The sequence below is a fragment of the Oncorhynchus nerka genome, unplaced genomic scaffold (genome assembly GCF_034236695.1).
Source record: "Oncorhynchus nerka isolate Pitt River unplaced genomic scaffold, Oner_Uvic_2.0 unplaced_scaffold_810, whole genome shotgun sequence".
Lineage (NCBI taxonomy): Eukaryota > Metazoa > Chordata > Actinopteri > Salmoniformes > Salmonidae > Oncorhynchus > Oncorhynchus nerka.
Genome location: NW_027040445.1, coordinates 131,324 through 148,954, shown reverse-complemented (window position 1 = coordinate 148,954; position 17,631 = coordinate 131,324). Strand labels below are relative to the sequence as shown.

The window sequence follows — 17,631 nt, the reverse complement described above, 5'->3', positions numbered from 1 at the left end:
CTCAGCCTGTACTCTGTGGGAAGGTTAGTTAGGACTCAGCCTGTACTCTGTGGGAAGGTTAGTTAGGACTCAGCCTGTACTCTGTGGGAAGGTTAGTTAGGACTCAGCCTGTACTCTGTGGGAAGGTTAGGTTAGTTAGGACTCAGCCTGTACTCTGTGGGAAGGTTAGGACTCAGCCTGTACTCTGTGGGAAGGTTAGGACTCAGCCTGTACTCTGTGGGAAGGTTAGGACTCAGCCTGTACTCTGTGGGAAGGTTAGGACTCAGCCTGTACTCTGTGGGAAGGTTAGGACTCAGCCTGTACTCTGTGGGAAGGTTAGGACTCAGCCTGTACTCTGTGGGAAGGTTAGGACTCAGCCTGTACTCTGTGGGAAGGTTAGGACTCAGCCTGTACTCTGTGGGAAGGTTAGTTAGGACTCAGCCTGTACTCTGTGGGAAGGTTAGGTTAGTTAGGACTCAGCCTGTACTCTGTGGGAAGGTTAGTTAGGACTCAGCCTGTACTCTGTGGGAAGGTTAGTTAGGACTCAGCCTGTACTCTGTGGGAAGGTTAGGTTAGTTAGGACTCAGCCTGTACTCTGTGGGAAGGTTAGTTAGGACTCAGCCTGTACTCTGTGGGAAGGTTAGTTAGGACTCAGCCTGTACTCTGTGGGAAGGTTAGTTAGGACTCAGCCTGTACTCTGTGGGAAGGTTAGGACTCAGCCTGTACTCTGTGGGAAGGTTAGGACTCAGCCTGTACTCTGTGGGAAGGTTAGGACTCAGCCTGTACTCTGTGGGAAGGTTAGGACTCAGCCTGTACTCTGTGGGAGGTTAGTTAGGACTCAGCCTGTACTCTGTGGGAAGGTTAGGTTAGTTAGGACTCAGCCTGTACTCTGTGGGAAGGTTAGTTAGGACTCAGCCTGTACTCTGTGGGAAGGTTAGTTAGGACTCAGCCTGTACTCTGTGGGAAGGTTAGTTAGGACTCAGCCTGTACTCTGTGGGAAGGTTAGTTAGGACTCAGCCTGTACTCTGTGGGAAGGTTAGGTTAGTTAGGACTCAGCCTGTACTCTGTGGGAAGGTTAGGTTAGTTAGGACTCAGCCTGTACTCTGTGGGAAGGTTAGTTAGGACTCAGCCTGTACTCTGTGGGAAGGTTAGTTAGGACTCAGCCTGTACTCTGTGGGAAGGTTAGTTAGGACTCAGCCTGTACTCTGTGGGAAGGTTAGGACTCAGCCTGTACTCTGTGGGAAGGTTAGGACTCAGCCTGTACTCTGTGGGAAGGTTAGGACTCAGCCTGTACTCTGTGGAAAGGTTAGGACTCAGCCTGTACTCTGTGGGAAGGTTAGGACTCAGCCTGTACTCTGTGGGAAGGTTAGGACTCAGCCTGTACTCTGTGGGAAGGTTAGGACTCAGCCTGTACTCTGTGGGTAGGTTAGTTAGGACTCAGCCTGTACTCTGTGGGAAGGTTAGGTTAGTTAGGACTCAGCCTGTACTCTGTGGGAAGGTTAGTTAGGACTCAGCCTGTACTCTGTGGGAAGGTTAGTTAGGACTCAGCCTGTACTCTGTGGGAAGGTTAGGTTAGTTAGGACTCAGCCTGTACTCTGTGGGAAGGTTAGTTAGGACTCAGCCTGTACTCTGTGGGAAGGTTAGTTAGGACTCAGCCTGTACTCTGTGGGAAGGTTAGTTAGGACTCAGCCTGTACTCTGTGGGAAGGTTAGGACTCAGCCTGTACTCTGTGGGAAGGTTAGGACTCAGCCTGTACTCTGTGGGAAGGTTAGGACTCAGCCTGTACTCTGTGGGTAGGTTAGTTAGGACTCAGCCTGTACTCTGTGGGAAGGTTAGGTTAGTTAGGACTCAGCCTGTACTCTGTGGGAAGGTTAGTTAGGACTCAGCCTGTACTCTGTGGGAAGGTTAGTTAGGACTCAGCCTGTACTCTGTGGGAAGGTTAGTTAGGACTCAGCCTGTACTCTGTGGGAAGGTTAGTTAGGACTCAGCCTGTACTCTGTGGGAAGGTTAGGTTAGTTAGGACTCAGCCTGTACTCTGTGGGAAGGTTAGGTTAGTTAGGACTCAGCCTGTACTCTGTGGGAAGGTTAGTTAGGACTCAGCCTGTACTCTGTGGGAAGGTTAGTTAGGACTCAGCCTGTACTCTGTGGGAAGGTTAGTTAGGACTCAGCCTGTACTCTGTGGGAAGGTTAGTTAGGACTCAGCCTGTACTCTGTGGGAAGGTTAGTTAGGACTCAGCCTGTACTCTGTGGGAAGGTTAGTTAGGACTCAGCCTGTACTCTGTGGGAAGGTTAGTTAGGACTCAGCCTGTACTCTGTGGGAAGGTTAGTTAGGACTCAGCCTGTACTCTGTGGGAAGGTTAGGACTCAGCCTGTACTCTGTGGGAAGGTTAGGACTCAGCCTGTACTCTGTGGGAAGGTTAGGACTCAGCCTGTACTCTGTGGGAAGGTTAGGACTCAGCCTGTACTCTGTGGGAAGGTTAGGACTCAGCCTGTACTCTGTGGGAAGGTTAGGACTCAGCCTGTACTCTGTGGGAAGGTTAGGACTCAGCCTGTACTCTGTGGGAAGGTTAGGACTCAGCCTGTACTCTGTGGGTAGGTTAGTTAGGACTCAGCCTGTACTCTGTGGGAAGGTTAGTTAGGACTCAGCCTGTACTCTGTGGGAAGGTTAGTTAGGACTCAGCCTGTACTCTGTGGGAAGGTTAGTTAGGACTCAGCCTGTACTCTGTGGGAAGGTTAGTTAGGACTCAGCCTGTACTCTGTGGGAAGGTTAGGTTAGTTAGGACTCAGCCTGTACTCTGTGGGAAGGTTAGTTAGGACTCAGCCTGTACTCTGTGGGAAGGTTAGTTAGGACTCAGCCTGTACTCTGTGGGAAGGTTAGGTTAGTTAGGACTCAGCCTGTACTCTGTGGGAAGGTTAGGACTCAGCCTGTACTCTGTGGGAAGGTTAGTTAGGACTCAGCCTGTACTCTGTGGGAAGGTTAGGTTAGTTAGGACTCAGCCTGTACTCTGTGGGAAGGTTAGTTAGGACTCAGCCTGTACTCTGTGGGAAGGTTAGTTAGGACTCAGCCTGTACTCTGTGGGAAGGTTAGGTTAGTTAGGACTCAGCCTGTACTCTGTGGGAAGGTTAGTTAGGACTCAGCCTGTACTCTGTGGGAAGGTTAGTTAGGACTCAGCCTGTACTCTGTGGGAAGGTTAGTTAGGACTCAGCCTGTACTCTGTGGGAAGGTTAGGACTCAGCCTGTACTCTGTGGGAAGGTTAGGACTCAGCCTGTACTCTGTGGGAAGGTTAGGACTCAGCCTGTACTCTGTGGGTAGGTTAGTTAGGACTCAGCCTGTACTCTGTGGGAAGGTTAGGTTAGTTAGGACTCAGCCTGTACTCTGTGGGAAGGTTAGTTAGGACTCAGCCTGTACTCTGTGGGAAGGGTTAGTTAGGACTCAGCCTGTACTCTGTGGGAAGGTTAGTTAGGACTCAGCCTGTACTCTGTGGGAAGGTTAGTTAGGACTCAGCCTGTACTCTGTGGGAAGGTTAGGTTAGTTAGGACTCAGCCTGTACTCTGTGGGAAGGTTAGGTTAGTTAGGACTCAGCCTGTACTCTGTGGGAAGGTTAGTTAGGACTCAGCCTGTACTCTGTGGGAAGGTTAGTTAGGACTCAGCCTGTACTCTGTGGGAAGGTTAGTTAGGACTCAGCCTGTACTCTGTGGGAAGGTTAGTTAGGACTCAGCCTGTACTCTGTGGGAAGGTTAGTTAGGACTCAGCCTGTACTCTGTGGGAAGGTTAGTTAGGACTCAGCCTGTACTCTGTGGGAAGGTTAGTTAGGACTCAGCCTGTACTCTGTGGGAAGGTTAGTTAGGACTCAGCCTGTACTCTGTGGGAAGGTTAGGACTCAGCCTGTACTCTGTGGGAAGGTTAGGACTCAGCCTGTACTCTGTGGGAAGGTTAGGACTCAGCCTGTACTCTGTGGGAAGGTTAGGACTCAGCCTGTACTCTGTGGGAAGGTTAGGACTCAGCCTGTACTCTGTGGGAAGGTTAGGACTCAGCCTGTACTCTGTGGGAAGGTTAGGACTCAGCCTGTACTCTGTGGGAAGGTTAGGACTCAGCCTGTACTCTGTGGGTAGGTTAGTTAGGACTCAGCCTGTACTCTGTGGGAAGGTTAGTTAGGACTCAGCCTGTACTCTGTGGGAAGGTTAGTTAGGACTCAGCCTGTACTCTGTGGGAAGGTTAGTTAGGACTCAGCCTGTACTCTGTGGGAAGGTTAGTTAGGACTCAGCCTGTACTCTGTGGGAAGGTTAGGTTAGTTAGGACTCAGCCTGTACTCTGTGGGAAGGTTAGTTAGGACTCAGCCTGTACTCTGTGGGAAGGTTAGTTAGGACTCAGCCTGTACTCTGTGGGAAGGTTAGGTTAGTTAGGACTCAGCCTGTACTCTGTGGGAAGGTTAGGACTCAGCCTGTACTCTGTGGGAAGGTTAGGACTCAGCCTGTACTCTGTGGAAAGGTTAGGACTCAGCCTGTACTCTGTGGGAAGGTTAGGACTCAGCCTGTACTCTGTGGGAAGGTTAGGACTCAGCCTGTACTCTGTGGGAAGGTTAGGACTCAGCCTGTACTCTGTGGGTAGGTTAGTTAGGACTCAGCCTGTACTCTGTGGGAAGGTTAGGTTAGTTAGGACTCAGCCTGTACTCTGTGGGAAGGTTAGTTAGGACTCAGCCTGTACTCTGTGGGAAGGTTAGTTAGGACTCAGCCTGTACTCTGTGGGAAGGTTAGGTTAGTTAGGACTCAGCCTGTACTCTGTGGGAAGGTTAGGTTAGTTAGGACTCAACCTGTACTCTGTGGGAAGGTTAGGTTAGTTAGGACTCAACCTGTACTCTGTGGGAAGGTTAGGTTAGTTAGGACTCAGCCTGTACTCTGTGGGAAGGTTAGTTAGGACTCAGCCTGTACTCTGTGGGAAGGTTAGGTTAGTTAGGACTCAGCCTGTACTATGTGGGAAGGTTAGGTTAGTTAGGACTCAGCCTGTACTCTGTGGGAAGGTTAGGTTAGTTAGGACTCAGCCTGTACTCTGTGGGAAGGTTAGGTTCGTTAGGACTCAGCCTGTACTCTGTGGGAAGATTAGTTAGGGCTCAGCCTGTACTCTGTGGGAAGGTTAGGTTAGTTAGGGCTCAGCCTGTACTCTGTGGGAAGGTTAGTTAGGACTCAGCCTGTACTCTGTGGGAAGGTTAGTTAGGACTCAGCCTGTACTCTGTGGGAAGGTTAGTTAGGACTCAGCCTGTACTCTGTGGGAAGGTTAGTTAGGACTCAGCCTGTACTCTGTGGGAAGGTTATGTTAGTTAGGACTCAGCCTGGACTCTGTGGGAAGGTTAGGTTAGTTAGGACTCAGCCTGGACTCTGTGGGAAGGTTAGTTAGGACTCAGCCTGTACTCTGTGGGAAGGTTAGTTAGGGCTCAGCCTGTACTCTGTGGGAAGGTTAGGTTAGTTAGGACTCAGTCTGTACTCTGTGGGAAGGTTAGGTTATTTAGGACTCAGCCTGTACTCTGTGGGAAGGTTAGTTAGGACTCAGCCTGTACTCTGTGGGAAGGTTAGTTAGGACTCAGCCTGTACTCTGTGGGAAGGTTAGTTAGGACTCAGCCTGTACTCTGTGGGAAGGTTAGGTTAGTTAGGACTCAGCCTGTACTCTGTGATGAAGGTTAGTTAGGACTCAGCCTGTACTCTGTGGGAAGGTTAGTTAGGACTCAGCCTGTACTCTGTGGGAAGGTTAGGTTAGTTAGGACTCAGCCTGTACTCTGTGGGAAGGTTAGTTAGGACTCAGCCTGTACTCTGTGGGAAGGTTAGGTTAGTTAGGACTCAGCCTGTACTCTGTGGGAAGGTTAGGTTAGTTAGGGCTCAGCCTGTACTCTGTGGGAAGGTTAGTTAGGACTCAGCCTGTACTCTGTGGGAAGGTTAGTTAGGACTCAGCCTGTACTCTGTGGGAAGGTTAGTTAGGACTCAGCCTGTACTCTGTGGGAAGGTTAGGTTAGTTAGGACTCAGCCTGTACTCTGTGGGAAGGTTAGGTTAGTTAGGACTCAGCCTGTACTCTGTGGGAAGGTTAGGTTAGTTAGGACTCAGCCTGTACTCTGTGGGAAGGTTAGTTAGGACTCAGCCTGTACTCTGTGGGAAGGTTAGGTTAGTTAGGACTCAGCCTGTACTCTGTGGGAAGGTTAGTTAGGACTCAGCCTGTACTCTGTGGGAAAGGTTAGGTTAGTTAGGACTCAGCCTGTACTCTGTGGGAAGGTTAGTTAGGACTCAGCCTGTACTCTGTGGGAAGGTTATGTTAGTTAGGACTCAGCCTGTACTCTGTGGGAAGGTTAGTTAGGACTCAGCCTGTACTCTGTGGGAAGGTTAGGTTAGTTAGGACTCAGCCTGTACTCTGTGGGAAGGTTAGGTTAGTTAGGACTCAACCTGTACTCTGTGGGAAGGTTAGGTTAGTTAGGACTCAGCCTGTACTCTGTGGGAAGGTTAGGTTAGTTAGGACTCAGCCTGTACTCTGTGGGAAGGTTAGGTTAGTTAGGACTCAGCCTGTACTCTGTGGGAAGGTTAGGTTAGTTAGGACTCAGCCTGTACTCTGTGGGAAGGTTAGGTTAGTTAGGACTCAGCCTGTACTCTGTGGGAAGGTTAGGTTAGTTAGGACTCAGCTTGTACTCTGTGGGAAGGTTAGGTTAGTTAGGACTCAGCCTGTACTCTGTGGGAAGGTTAGTTAGGACTCAGCCTGTACTCTGTGGGAAGGTTAGGTTAGTTAGGACTCAGCCTGTACTCTGTGGGAAGGTTAGGTTAGGGACTCAACCTGTACTCTGTGGGAAGGTTAGGTTAGTTAGGACTCAGCCTGTACTCTGTGGGAAGGTTAGTTAGGACTCAGCCTGTACTCTGTGGGAAGGTTAGGTTAGTTAGGACTCAGCCTGTACTCTGTGGGAAGGTTAGTTAGGACTCAGCCTGTACTCTGTGGGAAGGTTAGGTTAGTTAGGACTCAGCCTGTACTCTGTGGGAAGGTTAGGTTAGTTAGGACTCAGCCTGTACTCTGTGGGAAGGTTAGGTTAGTTAGGACTCAGCCTGTACTCTGTGGGAAGGTTAGTTAGGACTCAGCCTGTACTCTGTGGGAAGGTTAGGTTAGTTAGGACTCAGCCTGTACTCTGTGGGAAGGTTAGTTAGGACTCAGCCTGTACTCTGTGAGAAGGTTAGGTTAGTTAGGACTCAGCCTGTACTCTGTGGGAAGGTTAGTTAGGACTCAGCCTGTACTCTGTGGGAAGGTTATGTTAGTTAGGACTCAGCCTGTACTCTGTGGGAAGGTTAGTTAGGACTCAGCCTGTACTCTGTGGGAAGGTTAGGTTAGTTAGGACTCAGCCTGTACTCTGTGGGAAGGTTAGGTTAGTTAGGACTCAACCTGTACTCTGTGGGAAGGTTAGGTTAGTTAGGACTCAGCCTGTACTCTGTGGGAAGGTTAGGTTAGTTAGGACTCAGCCTGTACTCTGTGGGAAGGTTAGGTTAGTTAGGACTCAGCCTGTACTCTGTGGGAAGGTTAGGTTAGTTAGGACTCAGCCTGTACTCTGTGGGAAGGTTAGGTTAGTTAGGACTCAGCCTGTACTCTGTGGGAAGGTTAGGTTAGTTAGGGACTCAGCCTGTACTCTGTGGGAAGGTTAGGTTAGTTAGGACTCAGCCTGTACTCTGTGGGAAGGTTAGTTAGGACTCAGCCTGTACTCTGTGGGAAGGTTAGATTAGTTAGGGCTCAGCCTGTACTCTGTGGGAAGGTTAGGTTAGTTAGGGCTCAGCCTGTACTCTGTGGGAAGGTTAGTTAGGACTCAGCCTGTACTCTGTGGGAAGGTTAGGTTAGTTAGGACTCAGCCTGTACTCTGTGGGAAGGTTAGTTAGGACTCAGCCTGTACTCTGTGGGAAGGTTAGGTTAGTTAGGACTCAGCCTGTACTCTGTGGGAAGGTTAGGTTAGTTAGGACTCAGCCTGTACTCTGTGGGAAGGTTAGTTAGGACTCAGCCTGTACTCTGTGGGAAGGTTAGTTAGGACTCAGCCTGTACTCTGTGGGAAGGTTAGGTTAGTTAGGACTCAGCCTGTACTCTGTGGGAAGGTTACTCAGCCTGTACTCTGTGGGAAGGTTAGTTAGGACTCAGCCTGTACTCTGTGGGAAGGTTAGGTTAGTTAGGACTCAGCCTGTACTCTGTGGGAAGGTTAGTTAGGACTCAGCCTGTACTCTGTGGGAAGGTTAGGTTAGTTAGGACTCAGCCTGTACTCTGTGGGAAGGTTAGTTAGGACTCAGCCTGTACTCTGTGGGAAGGTTAGGTTAGTTAGGACTCAGCCTGTACTCTGTGGGAAGGTTAGGTTAGTTAGGACTCAGCCTGTACTCTGTGGGAAGGTTAGTTAGGACTCAGCCTGTACTCTGTGGGAAGGTTAGTTAGGACTCAGCCTGTACTCTGTGGGAAGGTTAGGTTAGTTAGGACTCAGCCTGTACTCTGTGGGAAGGTTAGTTAGGACTCAGCCTGTACTCTGTGGGAAGGTTAGTTAGGACTCAGCCTGTACTCTGTGGGAAGGTTAGGTTAGTTAGGACTCAGCCTGTACTCTGTGGGAAGGTTAGTTACTCTGTGGGAAGGTTAGTTAGGACTCAGCCTGTACTCTGTGGGAAGGTTAGGTTAGCCTCAGCCTGTACTCTGTGGGAAGGTTAGGTTAGTTAGGACTCAGCCTGTACTCTGTGGGAAGGTTAGGTTAGTTAGGACTCAGCCTGTACTCTGTGGGAAGGTTAGGTTAGTTAGGACTCAGCCTGTACTCTGTGGGAAGGTTAGTTAGGACTCAGCCTGTACTCTGTGGGAAGGTTAGGTTAGTTAGGACTCAGCCTGTACTCTGTGGGAAGGTTAGGTTAGTTAGGACTCAGCCTGTACTCTGTGGGAAGGTTAGGTTAGTTAGGACTCAGCCTGTACTCTGTGGGAAGGTTAGTTAGGACTCAGCCTGTACTCTGTGGGAAGGTTAGGTTAGTTAGGACTCAGCCTGTACTCTGTGGGAAGGTTAGTTAGGACTCAGCCTGTACTCTGTGGGAAGGTTAGGTTAGTTAGGACTCAGCCTGTACTCTGTGGGAAGGTTAGGTTAGTTAGGACTCAGCCTGTACTCTGTGGGAAGGTTAGGTTAGTTAGGACTCAGCCTGTACTCTGTGGGAAGGTTAGTTAGGACTCAGCCTGTACTCTGTGGGAAGGTTAGGTTAGTTAGGACTCAGCCTGTACTCTGTGGGAAGGTTAGTTAGGACTCAGCCTGTACTCTGTGGGAAGGTTAGGTTAGTTAGGACTCAGCCTGTACTCTGTGGGAAGGTTAGTTAGGACTCAGCCTGTACTCTGTGGGAAGGTTATGTTAGTTAGGACTCAGCCTGTACTCTGTGGGAAGGTTAGTTAGGACTCAGCCTGTACTCTGTGGGAAGGTTAGGTTAGTTAGGACTCAGCCTGTACTCTGTGGGAAGGTTAGGTTAGTTAGGACTCAGCCTGTACTCTGTGGGAAGGTTAGGTTAGTTAGGACTCAGCCTGTACTCTGTGGGAAGGTTAGGTTAGTTAGGACTCAGCCTGTACTCTGTGGGAAGGTTAGGTTAGTTAGGACTCAGCCTGTACTCTGTGGGAAGGTTAGGTTAGTTAGGACTCAGCCTGTACTCTGTGGGAAGGTTAGGTTAGTTAGGACTCAGCCTGTACTCTGTGGGAAGGTTAGGTTAGTTAGGACTCAGCCTGTACTCTGTGGGAAGGTTAGGTTAGTTAGGACTCAGCCTGTACTCTGTGGGAAGGTTAGTTAGGACTCAGCCTGTACTCTGTGGGAAGGTTAGATTAGTTAGGACTCAGCCTGTACTCTGTGGGAAGGTTAGGTTAGTTAGGACTCAGCCTGTACTCTGTGGGAAGGTTAGTTAGGACTCAGCCTGTACTCTGTGGGAAGGTTAGGTTAGTTAGGGCTCAGCCTGTACTCTGTGGGAAGGTTAGTTAGGACTCAGCCTGTACTCTGTGGGAAGGTTAGGTTAGTTAGGACTCAGCCTGTACTCTGTGGGAAGGTTAGGTTAGTTAGGACTCAGCCTGTACTCTGTGGGAAGGTTAGTTAGGACTCAGCCTGTACTCTGTGGGAAGGTTAGTTAGGACTCAGCCTGTACTCTGTGGGAAGGTTAGGTTAGTTAGGACTCAGCCTGTACTCTGTGGGAAGGTTAGTTAGGACTCAGCCTGTACTCTGTGGGAAGGTTAGTTAGGACTCAGCCTGTACTCTGTGGGAAGGTTAGGTTAGTTAGGACTCAGCCTGTACTCTGTGGGAAGGTTAGTTAGGACTCAGCCTGTACTCTGTGGGAAGGTTAGTTAGGACTCAGCCTGTACTCTGTGGGAAGGTTAGTTAGGACTCAGCCTGTACTCTGTGGGAAGGTTATGTTAGTTAGGACTCAGCCTGTACTCTGTGGGAAGGTTAGGTTAGGAGGGCTCAGCCTGTACTCTGTGGGAAGGTTAGGTTAGTTAGGACTCAGCCTGTACTCTGTGGGAAGGTTAGGTTAGTTAGGACTCAGCCTGTACTCTGTGGGAAGGTTAGGTTAGTTAGGACTCAGCCTGTACTCTGTGGGAAGGTTAGTTAGGACTCAGCCTGTACTCTGTGGGAAGGTTAGTTAGGACTCAGCCTGTACTCTGTGGGAAGGTTAGTTAGTTAGGACTCAGCCTGTACTCTGTGGGAAGGTTAGTTAGGACTCAGCCTGTACTCTGTGGGAAGGTTAGTTAGGACTCAGCCTGTACTCTGTGGGAAGGTTAGGTTAGTTAGGACTCAGCCTGTACTCTGTGGGAAGGTTAGTTAGGACTCAGCCTGTACTCTGTGGGAAGGTTAGTTAGGGCTCAGCCTGTACTCTGTGGGAAGGTTAGGTTAGTTAGGGCTCAGCCTGTACTCTGTGGGAAGGTTAGGTTAGTTAGGGCTCAGCCTGTACTCTGTGGGAAGGTTAGGTTAGTTAGGACTCAGCCTGTACTCTGTGGGAAGGTTAGGTTAGTTAGGACTCAGCCTGTACTCTGTGGAAAGTTTAGTTAGGACTCAGCCTGTACTCTGTGGGAAGGTTAGTTAGGACTCAGCCTGTACTCTGTGGGAAGGTTAGGTTAGTTAGGACTCAGCCTGTACTCTGTGGGAAGGTTAGGTTAGTTAGGGCTCAGCCTGTACTCTGTGGGAAGGTTAGTTAGGACTCAGCCTGTACTCTGTGGGAAGGTTAGTTAGGACTCAGCCTGTACTCTGTGGGAAGGTTAGGTTAGTTAGGACTCAGCCTGTACTCTGTGGGAAGGTTAGTTAGGACTCAGCCTGTACTCTGTGGGAAGGTTAGTTAGGACTCAGCCTGTACTCTGTGGGAAGGTTAGTTAGTTAGGACTCAGCCTGTACTCTGTGGGAAGGTTAGTTAGGACTCAGCCTGTACTCTGTGGGAAGGTTAGGTTAGTTAGACTCAGCCTGTACTCTGTGGGAAGGTTAGTTAGGACTCAGCCTGTACTCTGTGGGAAGGTTAGTTAGGACTCAGCCTGTACTCTGTGGGAAGGTTAGTTAGGACTCAGCCTGTACTCTGTGGGAAGGTTAGGTTAGTTAGGACTCAGCCTGTACTCTGTGGGAAGGTTAGGTTAGTTAGGACTCAACCTGTACTCTGTGGGAAGGTTAGGTTAGTTAGGACTCAGCCTGTACTCTGTGGGAAGGTTAGGTTAGTTAGGACTCAGCCTGTACTCTGTGGGAAGGTTAGTTAGGACTCAGCCTGTACTCTGTGGGAAGGTTAGGTTAGTTAGGACTCAGCCTGTACTCTGTGGGAAGGTTAGGTTAGTTAGGACTCAGCCTGTACTCTGTGGGAAGGTTAGGTTACTCTGTGGGAAGGTTAGTTAGGACTCAGCCTGTACTCTGTGGGAAGGTTAGGTTAGTTAGGACTCAGCCTGTACTCTGTGGGAAGGTTAGTTAGGACTCAGCCTGTACTCTGTGGGAAGGTTAGTTAGGACTCAGCCTGTACTCTGTGGGAAGAAGGTTAGTTAGGACTCAGCCTGTACTCTGTGGGAAGGTTAGTTAGTTAGGACTCAGCCTGTACTCTGTGGGAAGGTTAGGTTAGGGACTCAGCCTGTACTCTGTGGGAAGGTTAGGTTAGTTAGGACTCAGCCTGTACTCTGTGGGAAGGTTAGTTAGGACTCAGCCTGTACTCTGTGGGAAGGTTAGGTTAGTTAGGACTCAGCCTGTACTCTGTGGGGAAGGTTAGTTAGTTAGGACTCAGCCTGTACTCTGTGGGAAGGTTAGGTTAGTAGGACTCAGCCTTACTCTGTGGAAAGTTTAGTTAGGACTCAGCCTGTACTCTGTGGGAAGGTTAGTTAGTTAGGACTCAGCCTGTACTCTGTGGGAAGGTTAGGTTAGTTAGGACTCAGCCTGTACTCTGTGGGAAGGTTAGGTTAGTTAGGGCTCAGCCTGTACTCTGTGGGAAGGTTAGGGACTCAGCCTGTACTCTGTGGGAAGGTTAGTTAGGACTCAGCCTGTACTCTGTGGGAAGGTTAGGTTAGTTAGGACTCAGCCTGTACTCTGTGGGAAGGTTAGGGACTCAGCCTGTACTCTGTGGGAAGGTTCAGTTAGGACCAGCCTGTACTCTGTGGGAAGGTTAGGTTAGTTAGGACTCAGCCTGTACTCTGTGGGAAGGTTAGTTAGGACTCAGCCTGTACTCTGTGGGAAGGTTAGTTAGGACTCAGCCTGTACTCTGTGGGAAGGTTAGTTAGGACTCAGCCTGTACTCTGTGGGAAGGTTAGTTAGGACTCAGCCTGTACTCTGTGGGAAGGTTAGTTAGGACTCAGCCTGTACTCTGTGGGAAGGTTAGGTTAGTTAGGACTCAGCCTGTACTCTGTGGGAAGGTTAGGTTAGTTAGGACTCAGCCTGTACTCTGTGGGAAGGTTAGGTTAGTTAGGACTCAGCCTGTACTCTGTGGGAAGGTTAGGTTAGTTAGGACTCAGCCTGTACTCTGTGGGAAGGTTAGTTAGGACTCAGCCTGTACTCTGTGGGAAGGTTAGGTTAGTTAGGACTCAGCCTGTACTCTGTGGGAAGGTTAGGTTAGTTAGGACTCAGCCTGTACTCTGTGGGAAGGTTAGTTAGGACTCAGCCTGTACTCTGTGGGAAGGTTAGTTAGGACTCAGCCTGTACTCTGTGGGAAGGTTAGGTTAGTTAGGACTCAGCCTGTACTCTGTGGGAAGGTTAGTTAGGACTCAGCCTGTACTCTGTGGGAAGGTTAGTTAGGACTCAGCCTGTACTCTGTGGGAAGGTTAGTTAGGACTCAGCCTGTACTCTGTGGGAAGGTTAGTTAGGACTCAGCCTGTACTCTGTGGGAAGGTTAGTTAGGACTCAGCCTGTACTCTGTGGGAAGGTTAGGTTAGTTAGGACTCAGCCTGTACTCTGTGGGAAGGTTAGTTAGGACTCAGCCTGTACTCTGTGGGAAGGTTAGGTTCAGCCTGTACTCTGTGGGAAGGTTAGTTAGGGCTCAGCCTGTACTCTGTGGGAAGGTTAGGTTAGTTAGGACTCAGCCTGTACTCTGTGGGAAGGTTAGGTTAGTTAGGACTCAGTCTGTACTCTGTGGGAAGGTTAGGTTAGTTAGGACTCAGCCTGTACTCTGTGGGAAGGTTAGTTAGGACTCAGCCTGTACTCTGTGGGAAGGTTAGTTAGGACTCAGCCTGTACTCTGTGGGAAAGGTTAGTTAGGACTCAGCCTGTACTCTGTGGGAAGGTTAGGTTAGTTAGACTCAGCCTGTACTCTGTGGGAAGGTTAGTTAGGACTCAGCCTGTACCTGTGGGAAGGTTAGTTAGGACTCAGCCTGTACTCTGTGGGAAGGTTAGGACTCAGCCTGTACTCTGTGGGAAGGTTAGTTAGCAGCCTGTACTCTGTGGGAAGGTTAGTTAGGACTCAGCCTGTACTCTGTGGGAAGGTTAGGTTAGTTAGGACTCAGCCTGTACTCTGTGGGAAGGTTAGTTAGGACTCAGCCTGTACTCTGTGGGAAGGTTAGGTTAGTTAGGGCTCAGCCTGTACTCTGTGGGAAGGTTAGGTTAGTTAGACTCAGCCTGTACTCTGTGGGAAGGTTAGATTAGTTAGGGCTCAGCCTGTACTCTGTGGGAAGGTTAGGTTAGTTAGGGCTCAGCCTGTACTCTGTGGGAAGGTTAGGTTAGTTAGGGCTCAGCCTGTACTCTGTGGGAAGGTTAGGTTAGTTAGGACTCAGCCTGTACTCTGTGGGAAGGTTAGTTAGGACTCAGCCTGTACTCTGTGGGAAGGTTAGGTTAGTTAGGGCTCAGCCTGTACTCTGTGGGAAGGTTAGTTAGGACTCAGCCTGTACTCTGTGGGAAGGTTAGGTTAGTTAGGACTCAGCCTGTACTCTGTGGGAAGGTTAGGTTAGTTAGGACTCAGCCTGTACTCTGTGGGAAGGTTAGGTTAGTTAGGACTCAGCCTGTACTCTGTGGGAAGGTTAGGTTAGTTAGGACTCAGCCTGTACTCTGTGGGAAGGTTAGTTAGGACTCAGCCTGTACTCTGTGGGAAGGTTAGTTAGGACTCAGCCTGTACTCTGTGGGAAGGTTAGGTTAGTTAGGACTCAGCCTGTACTCTGTGGGAAGGTTAGGTTAGTTAGGGCTCAACCTGTACTCTGTGGGAAGGTTAGTTAGGACTCAGCCTGTACTCTGTGGGAAGGTTAGGTTAGTTAGGACTCAGCCTGTACTCTGTGGGAAAGTTAGGTTAGTTAGGGCTCAGCCTGTACTCTGTGGGAAGGTTAGTTAGGACTCAGCCTGTACTCTGTGGGAAGGTTAGTTAGGACTCAGCCTGTACTCTGTGGGAAGGTTAGTTAGGACTCAGCCTGTACTCTGTGGGAAGGTTAGTTAGGACTCAGCCTGTACTCTGTGGGAAGGTTAGGTTAGTTAGGACTCAGCCTGTACTCTGTGGGAAGGTTATGTTAGTTAGGACTCAGCCTGTACTCTGTGGGAAGGTTATGTTAGTTAGGACTCAGCCTGTACTCTGTGGGAAGGTTAGTTAGGACTCAGCCTGTACTCTGTGGGAAGGTTAGGTTAGTTAGGACTCAGCCTGTACTCTGTGGGAAGGTTAGGTTAGTTAGGACTCAGCCTGTACTCTGTGGGAAGGTTAGGTTAACTCTGTGGGAAGGTTAGTTAGGACTCAGCCTGTACTCTGTGGGAAGGTTAGTTAGGACTCAGCCTGTACTCTGTGGGAAGGTTATGTTAGTTAGGACTCAGCCTGTACTCTGTGGGAAGGTTATGTTAGTTAGGACTCAGCCTGTACTCTGTGGGAAGGTTATGTTAGTTAGGACTCAGCCTGTACTCTGTGGGAAGGTTAGTTAGGACTCAGCCTGTACTCTGTGGGAAGGTTAGGTTAGTTAGGACTCAGCCTGTACTCTGTGGGAAGGTTAGGTTAGTTAGGACTCAGCCTGTACTCTGTGGGAAGGTTAGTTAGGACTCAGCCTGTACTCTGTGGGAAGGTTAGGTTAGTTAGGACTCAGCCTGTACTCTGTGGGAAGGTTAGGTTAGTTAGGACTCAGCCTGTACTCTGTGGGAAGGTTCGGTTAGTTAGGACTCAGCCTGTACTCTGTGGGAAGGTTAGGACTCAGCCTGTACTCTGTGGGAAGGTTAGGTTAGGGCTGTTCATGGCTGCTGTGGGTCCTTTAACTCCACCTGTAGAAGTAGTAGCAGTAGGTAGTGTGATTTACTGCGGTCAGATCGACTGGTGGACTGTAAATCAGAGGAAAGACCATTCATCTGTTCAGCCAGGTCTAGGGGTCAGGGGTCAGGTACAAGACTTACTGCGGTCTGATCGACTGGTGGACAGTAGATCAGTAGAAGGTCTGTTACTCTGTTCTACCAGGACTACAGCCATCCTGATGTCCTCCATCCATTTCACCATCTCTGATACACAGCTAGGTACAGAGTACAGACATGGGTTAGATGCACAGCTAGGACCGCTCTGATGACTGATTGTGGCCCCTGGGGCTAAATGAGTTTAACACCCCTGCTCTAGAACACTCTAAACCACTCTGAAACACTCTAAACCACCCTGGAACACTCTGAAACACTCTAAACCACCCTGGAACACTCTAGAACACTCTAAACATCTAGAAAATTGTAAACCACCCTAAAACATCAAGAAAATGGAATAACACCCAGAACACATCTAGAACACTTGTACCTTGCTGCCACGACGACAGACTGGCGCTGACCAAACAGAGTGAAAGAATGAGGAACTCCCCACTCATCCTCACTCTCCTGATCTGAGGACACAGACACGGGTTGGATCAGAGGAGAGTGACCTCTACTAATTTACAGCTGTGTTATGTTATCTGAAGCTAACAGCATGGGGCCAGCTTCCCGGACACACATTAAGTCTAATCCTGGAATAAATGTTTTCTCTATATATCTGGCGTTTTAGGACGAGGCTTAATGTGTGTCCAGGAAACTGGCCCATAATGTTATGGTTCAGGTTCTGGAGACTCTTACTGTCATGCCGTAGAGAGGCAGCTGGCCGTGAACTTTGAACTGGTTGTCTGCTGTCATACCTCTGCTGGTGTACACCAGGGAATCACTGAACTGGAGGAGGGAGGGAGGAACACAGAGATATAATGAGACATCACTGAACTGGAGGAGGAGAGAGGGATAGGGTGAGTGAGGAGCAGAGGAGTCAAGTGACAGGAAGTAGGAAGTAATGACTAACCAGGAAGAACATTCTTTGCTGTAGTCCTTTCCCTGAGAGCTTACTGAGACAGCCCAGTCTGATAAACTCCTGGATGGGTTACAGAAACAACACAGAGGAAACAATGAACAACGACGTGTCTGGAAGTTAGATACACTAAAAGGACAACATGAGGACTGATGTACTACAACTTGGAATAAATCAGTACAATACTTGTCAAAGCAAAGCCAGGGAAAAACTGTTCTCTTACCCTGCCAGGTATAGCCAGGTCCTGGATGCCTGTCAGATCTTTCTTCAGTTCTAGAAGCTTCTGGATGTTCTCCATCTTCATCATGGTTCCCTGAAGCTGCAGCACCATCTCTGATATATCAGCTAGGGCAGCTAGAGGAGGAGTGTTAGTACACACACCATCTCTGATATATCAGCTAGAGGAGGAGTGTTCTCTCTCTAACACACACCATCTCTGATATATCAGCTAGGGCAGCTAGAGGAGGAGTGTTAGTACACACACCATCTCTGATATATCAGCTAGAGGAGGAGTGTTCTCTCTCTAACACACACCTTCTCTGATGTATCTGCTAGAGGAGGAGTGTTCTCTCTCTAACACACACCATCTCTGATATATCAGCTAGAGGAGGAGTGTTCTCTCTCTAACACACACCATCTCTGAAATACCAGCTAGAGGAGGAGTGTTCTCTCTCCAACACACACCATCTCTGATATATCAGCTAGAGGAGGAGTGTTCTCTCTCTAACACACACCATCTCTGATATACCAGCTAGGGGAGCAGGGTTCTCTCTCCAACACACACCATCTCTGATGTATCTGCTAGAGGAGGAGTGTTCTCTCTCTAACACACACCATCTCTGAAATACCAGCTAGAGGAGGAGTGTTCTCTCTCCAACACACACCATCTCTGATATATCAGCTAGAGGAGGAGTGTTCTCTCTCTAACACACACCATCTCTGATATACCAGCTAGAGGAGGA

The 17,631-nt window shown here is 49.3% G+C and overlaps 1 protein-coding gene across 1 annotated transcript in view; it reads right to left on the bottom strand.

Annotated features, from left to right (window-relative positions):
- LOC135571073 (FERM, ARHGEF and pleckstrin domain-containing protein 1-like) overlaps window positions 1-17,631 on the bottom strand; it is a 92,601-nt gene that overhangs the window by 34,688 nt on the left and 40,282 nt on the right. Inside the window, exons 5-9 of the mRNA XM_065016881.1 lie at window positions 16,893-17,023; window positions 16,664-16,732; window positions 16,444-16,539; window positions 16,142-16,218; window positions 15,760-15,872 (exon numbers count right to left, since the gene is read on the bottom strand). Coding sequence (XP_064872953.1) covers window positions 15,760-15,872; window positions 16,142-16,218; window positions 16,444-16,539; window positions 16,664-16,732; window positions 16,893-17,023 — 486 coding nt within the window. The remainder of the gene's footprint in view (window positions 1-15,759; window positions 15,873-16,141; window positions 16,219-16,443; window positions 16,540-16,663; window positions 16,733-16,892; window positions 17,024-17,631) is intronic.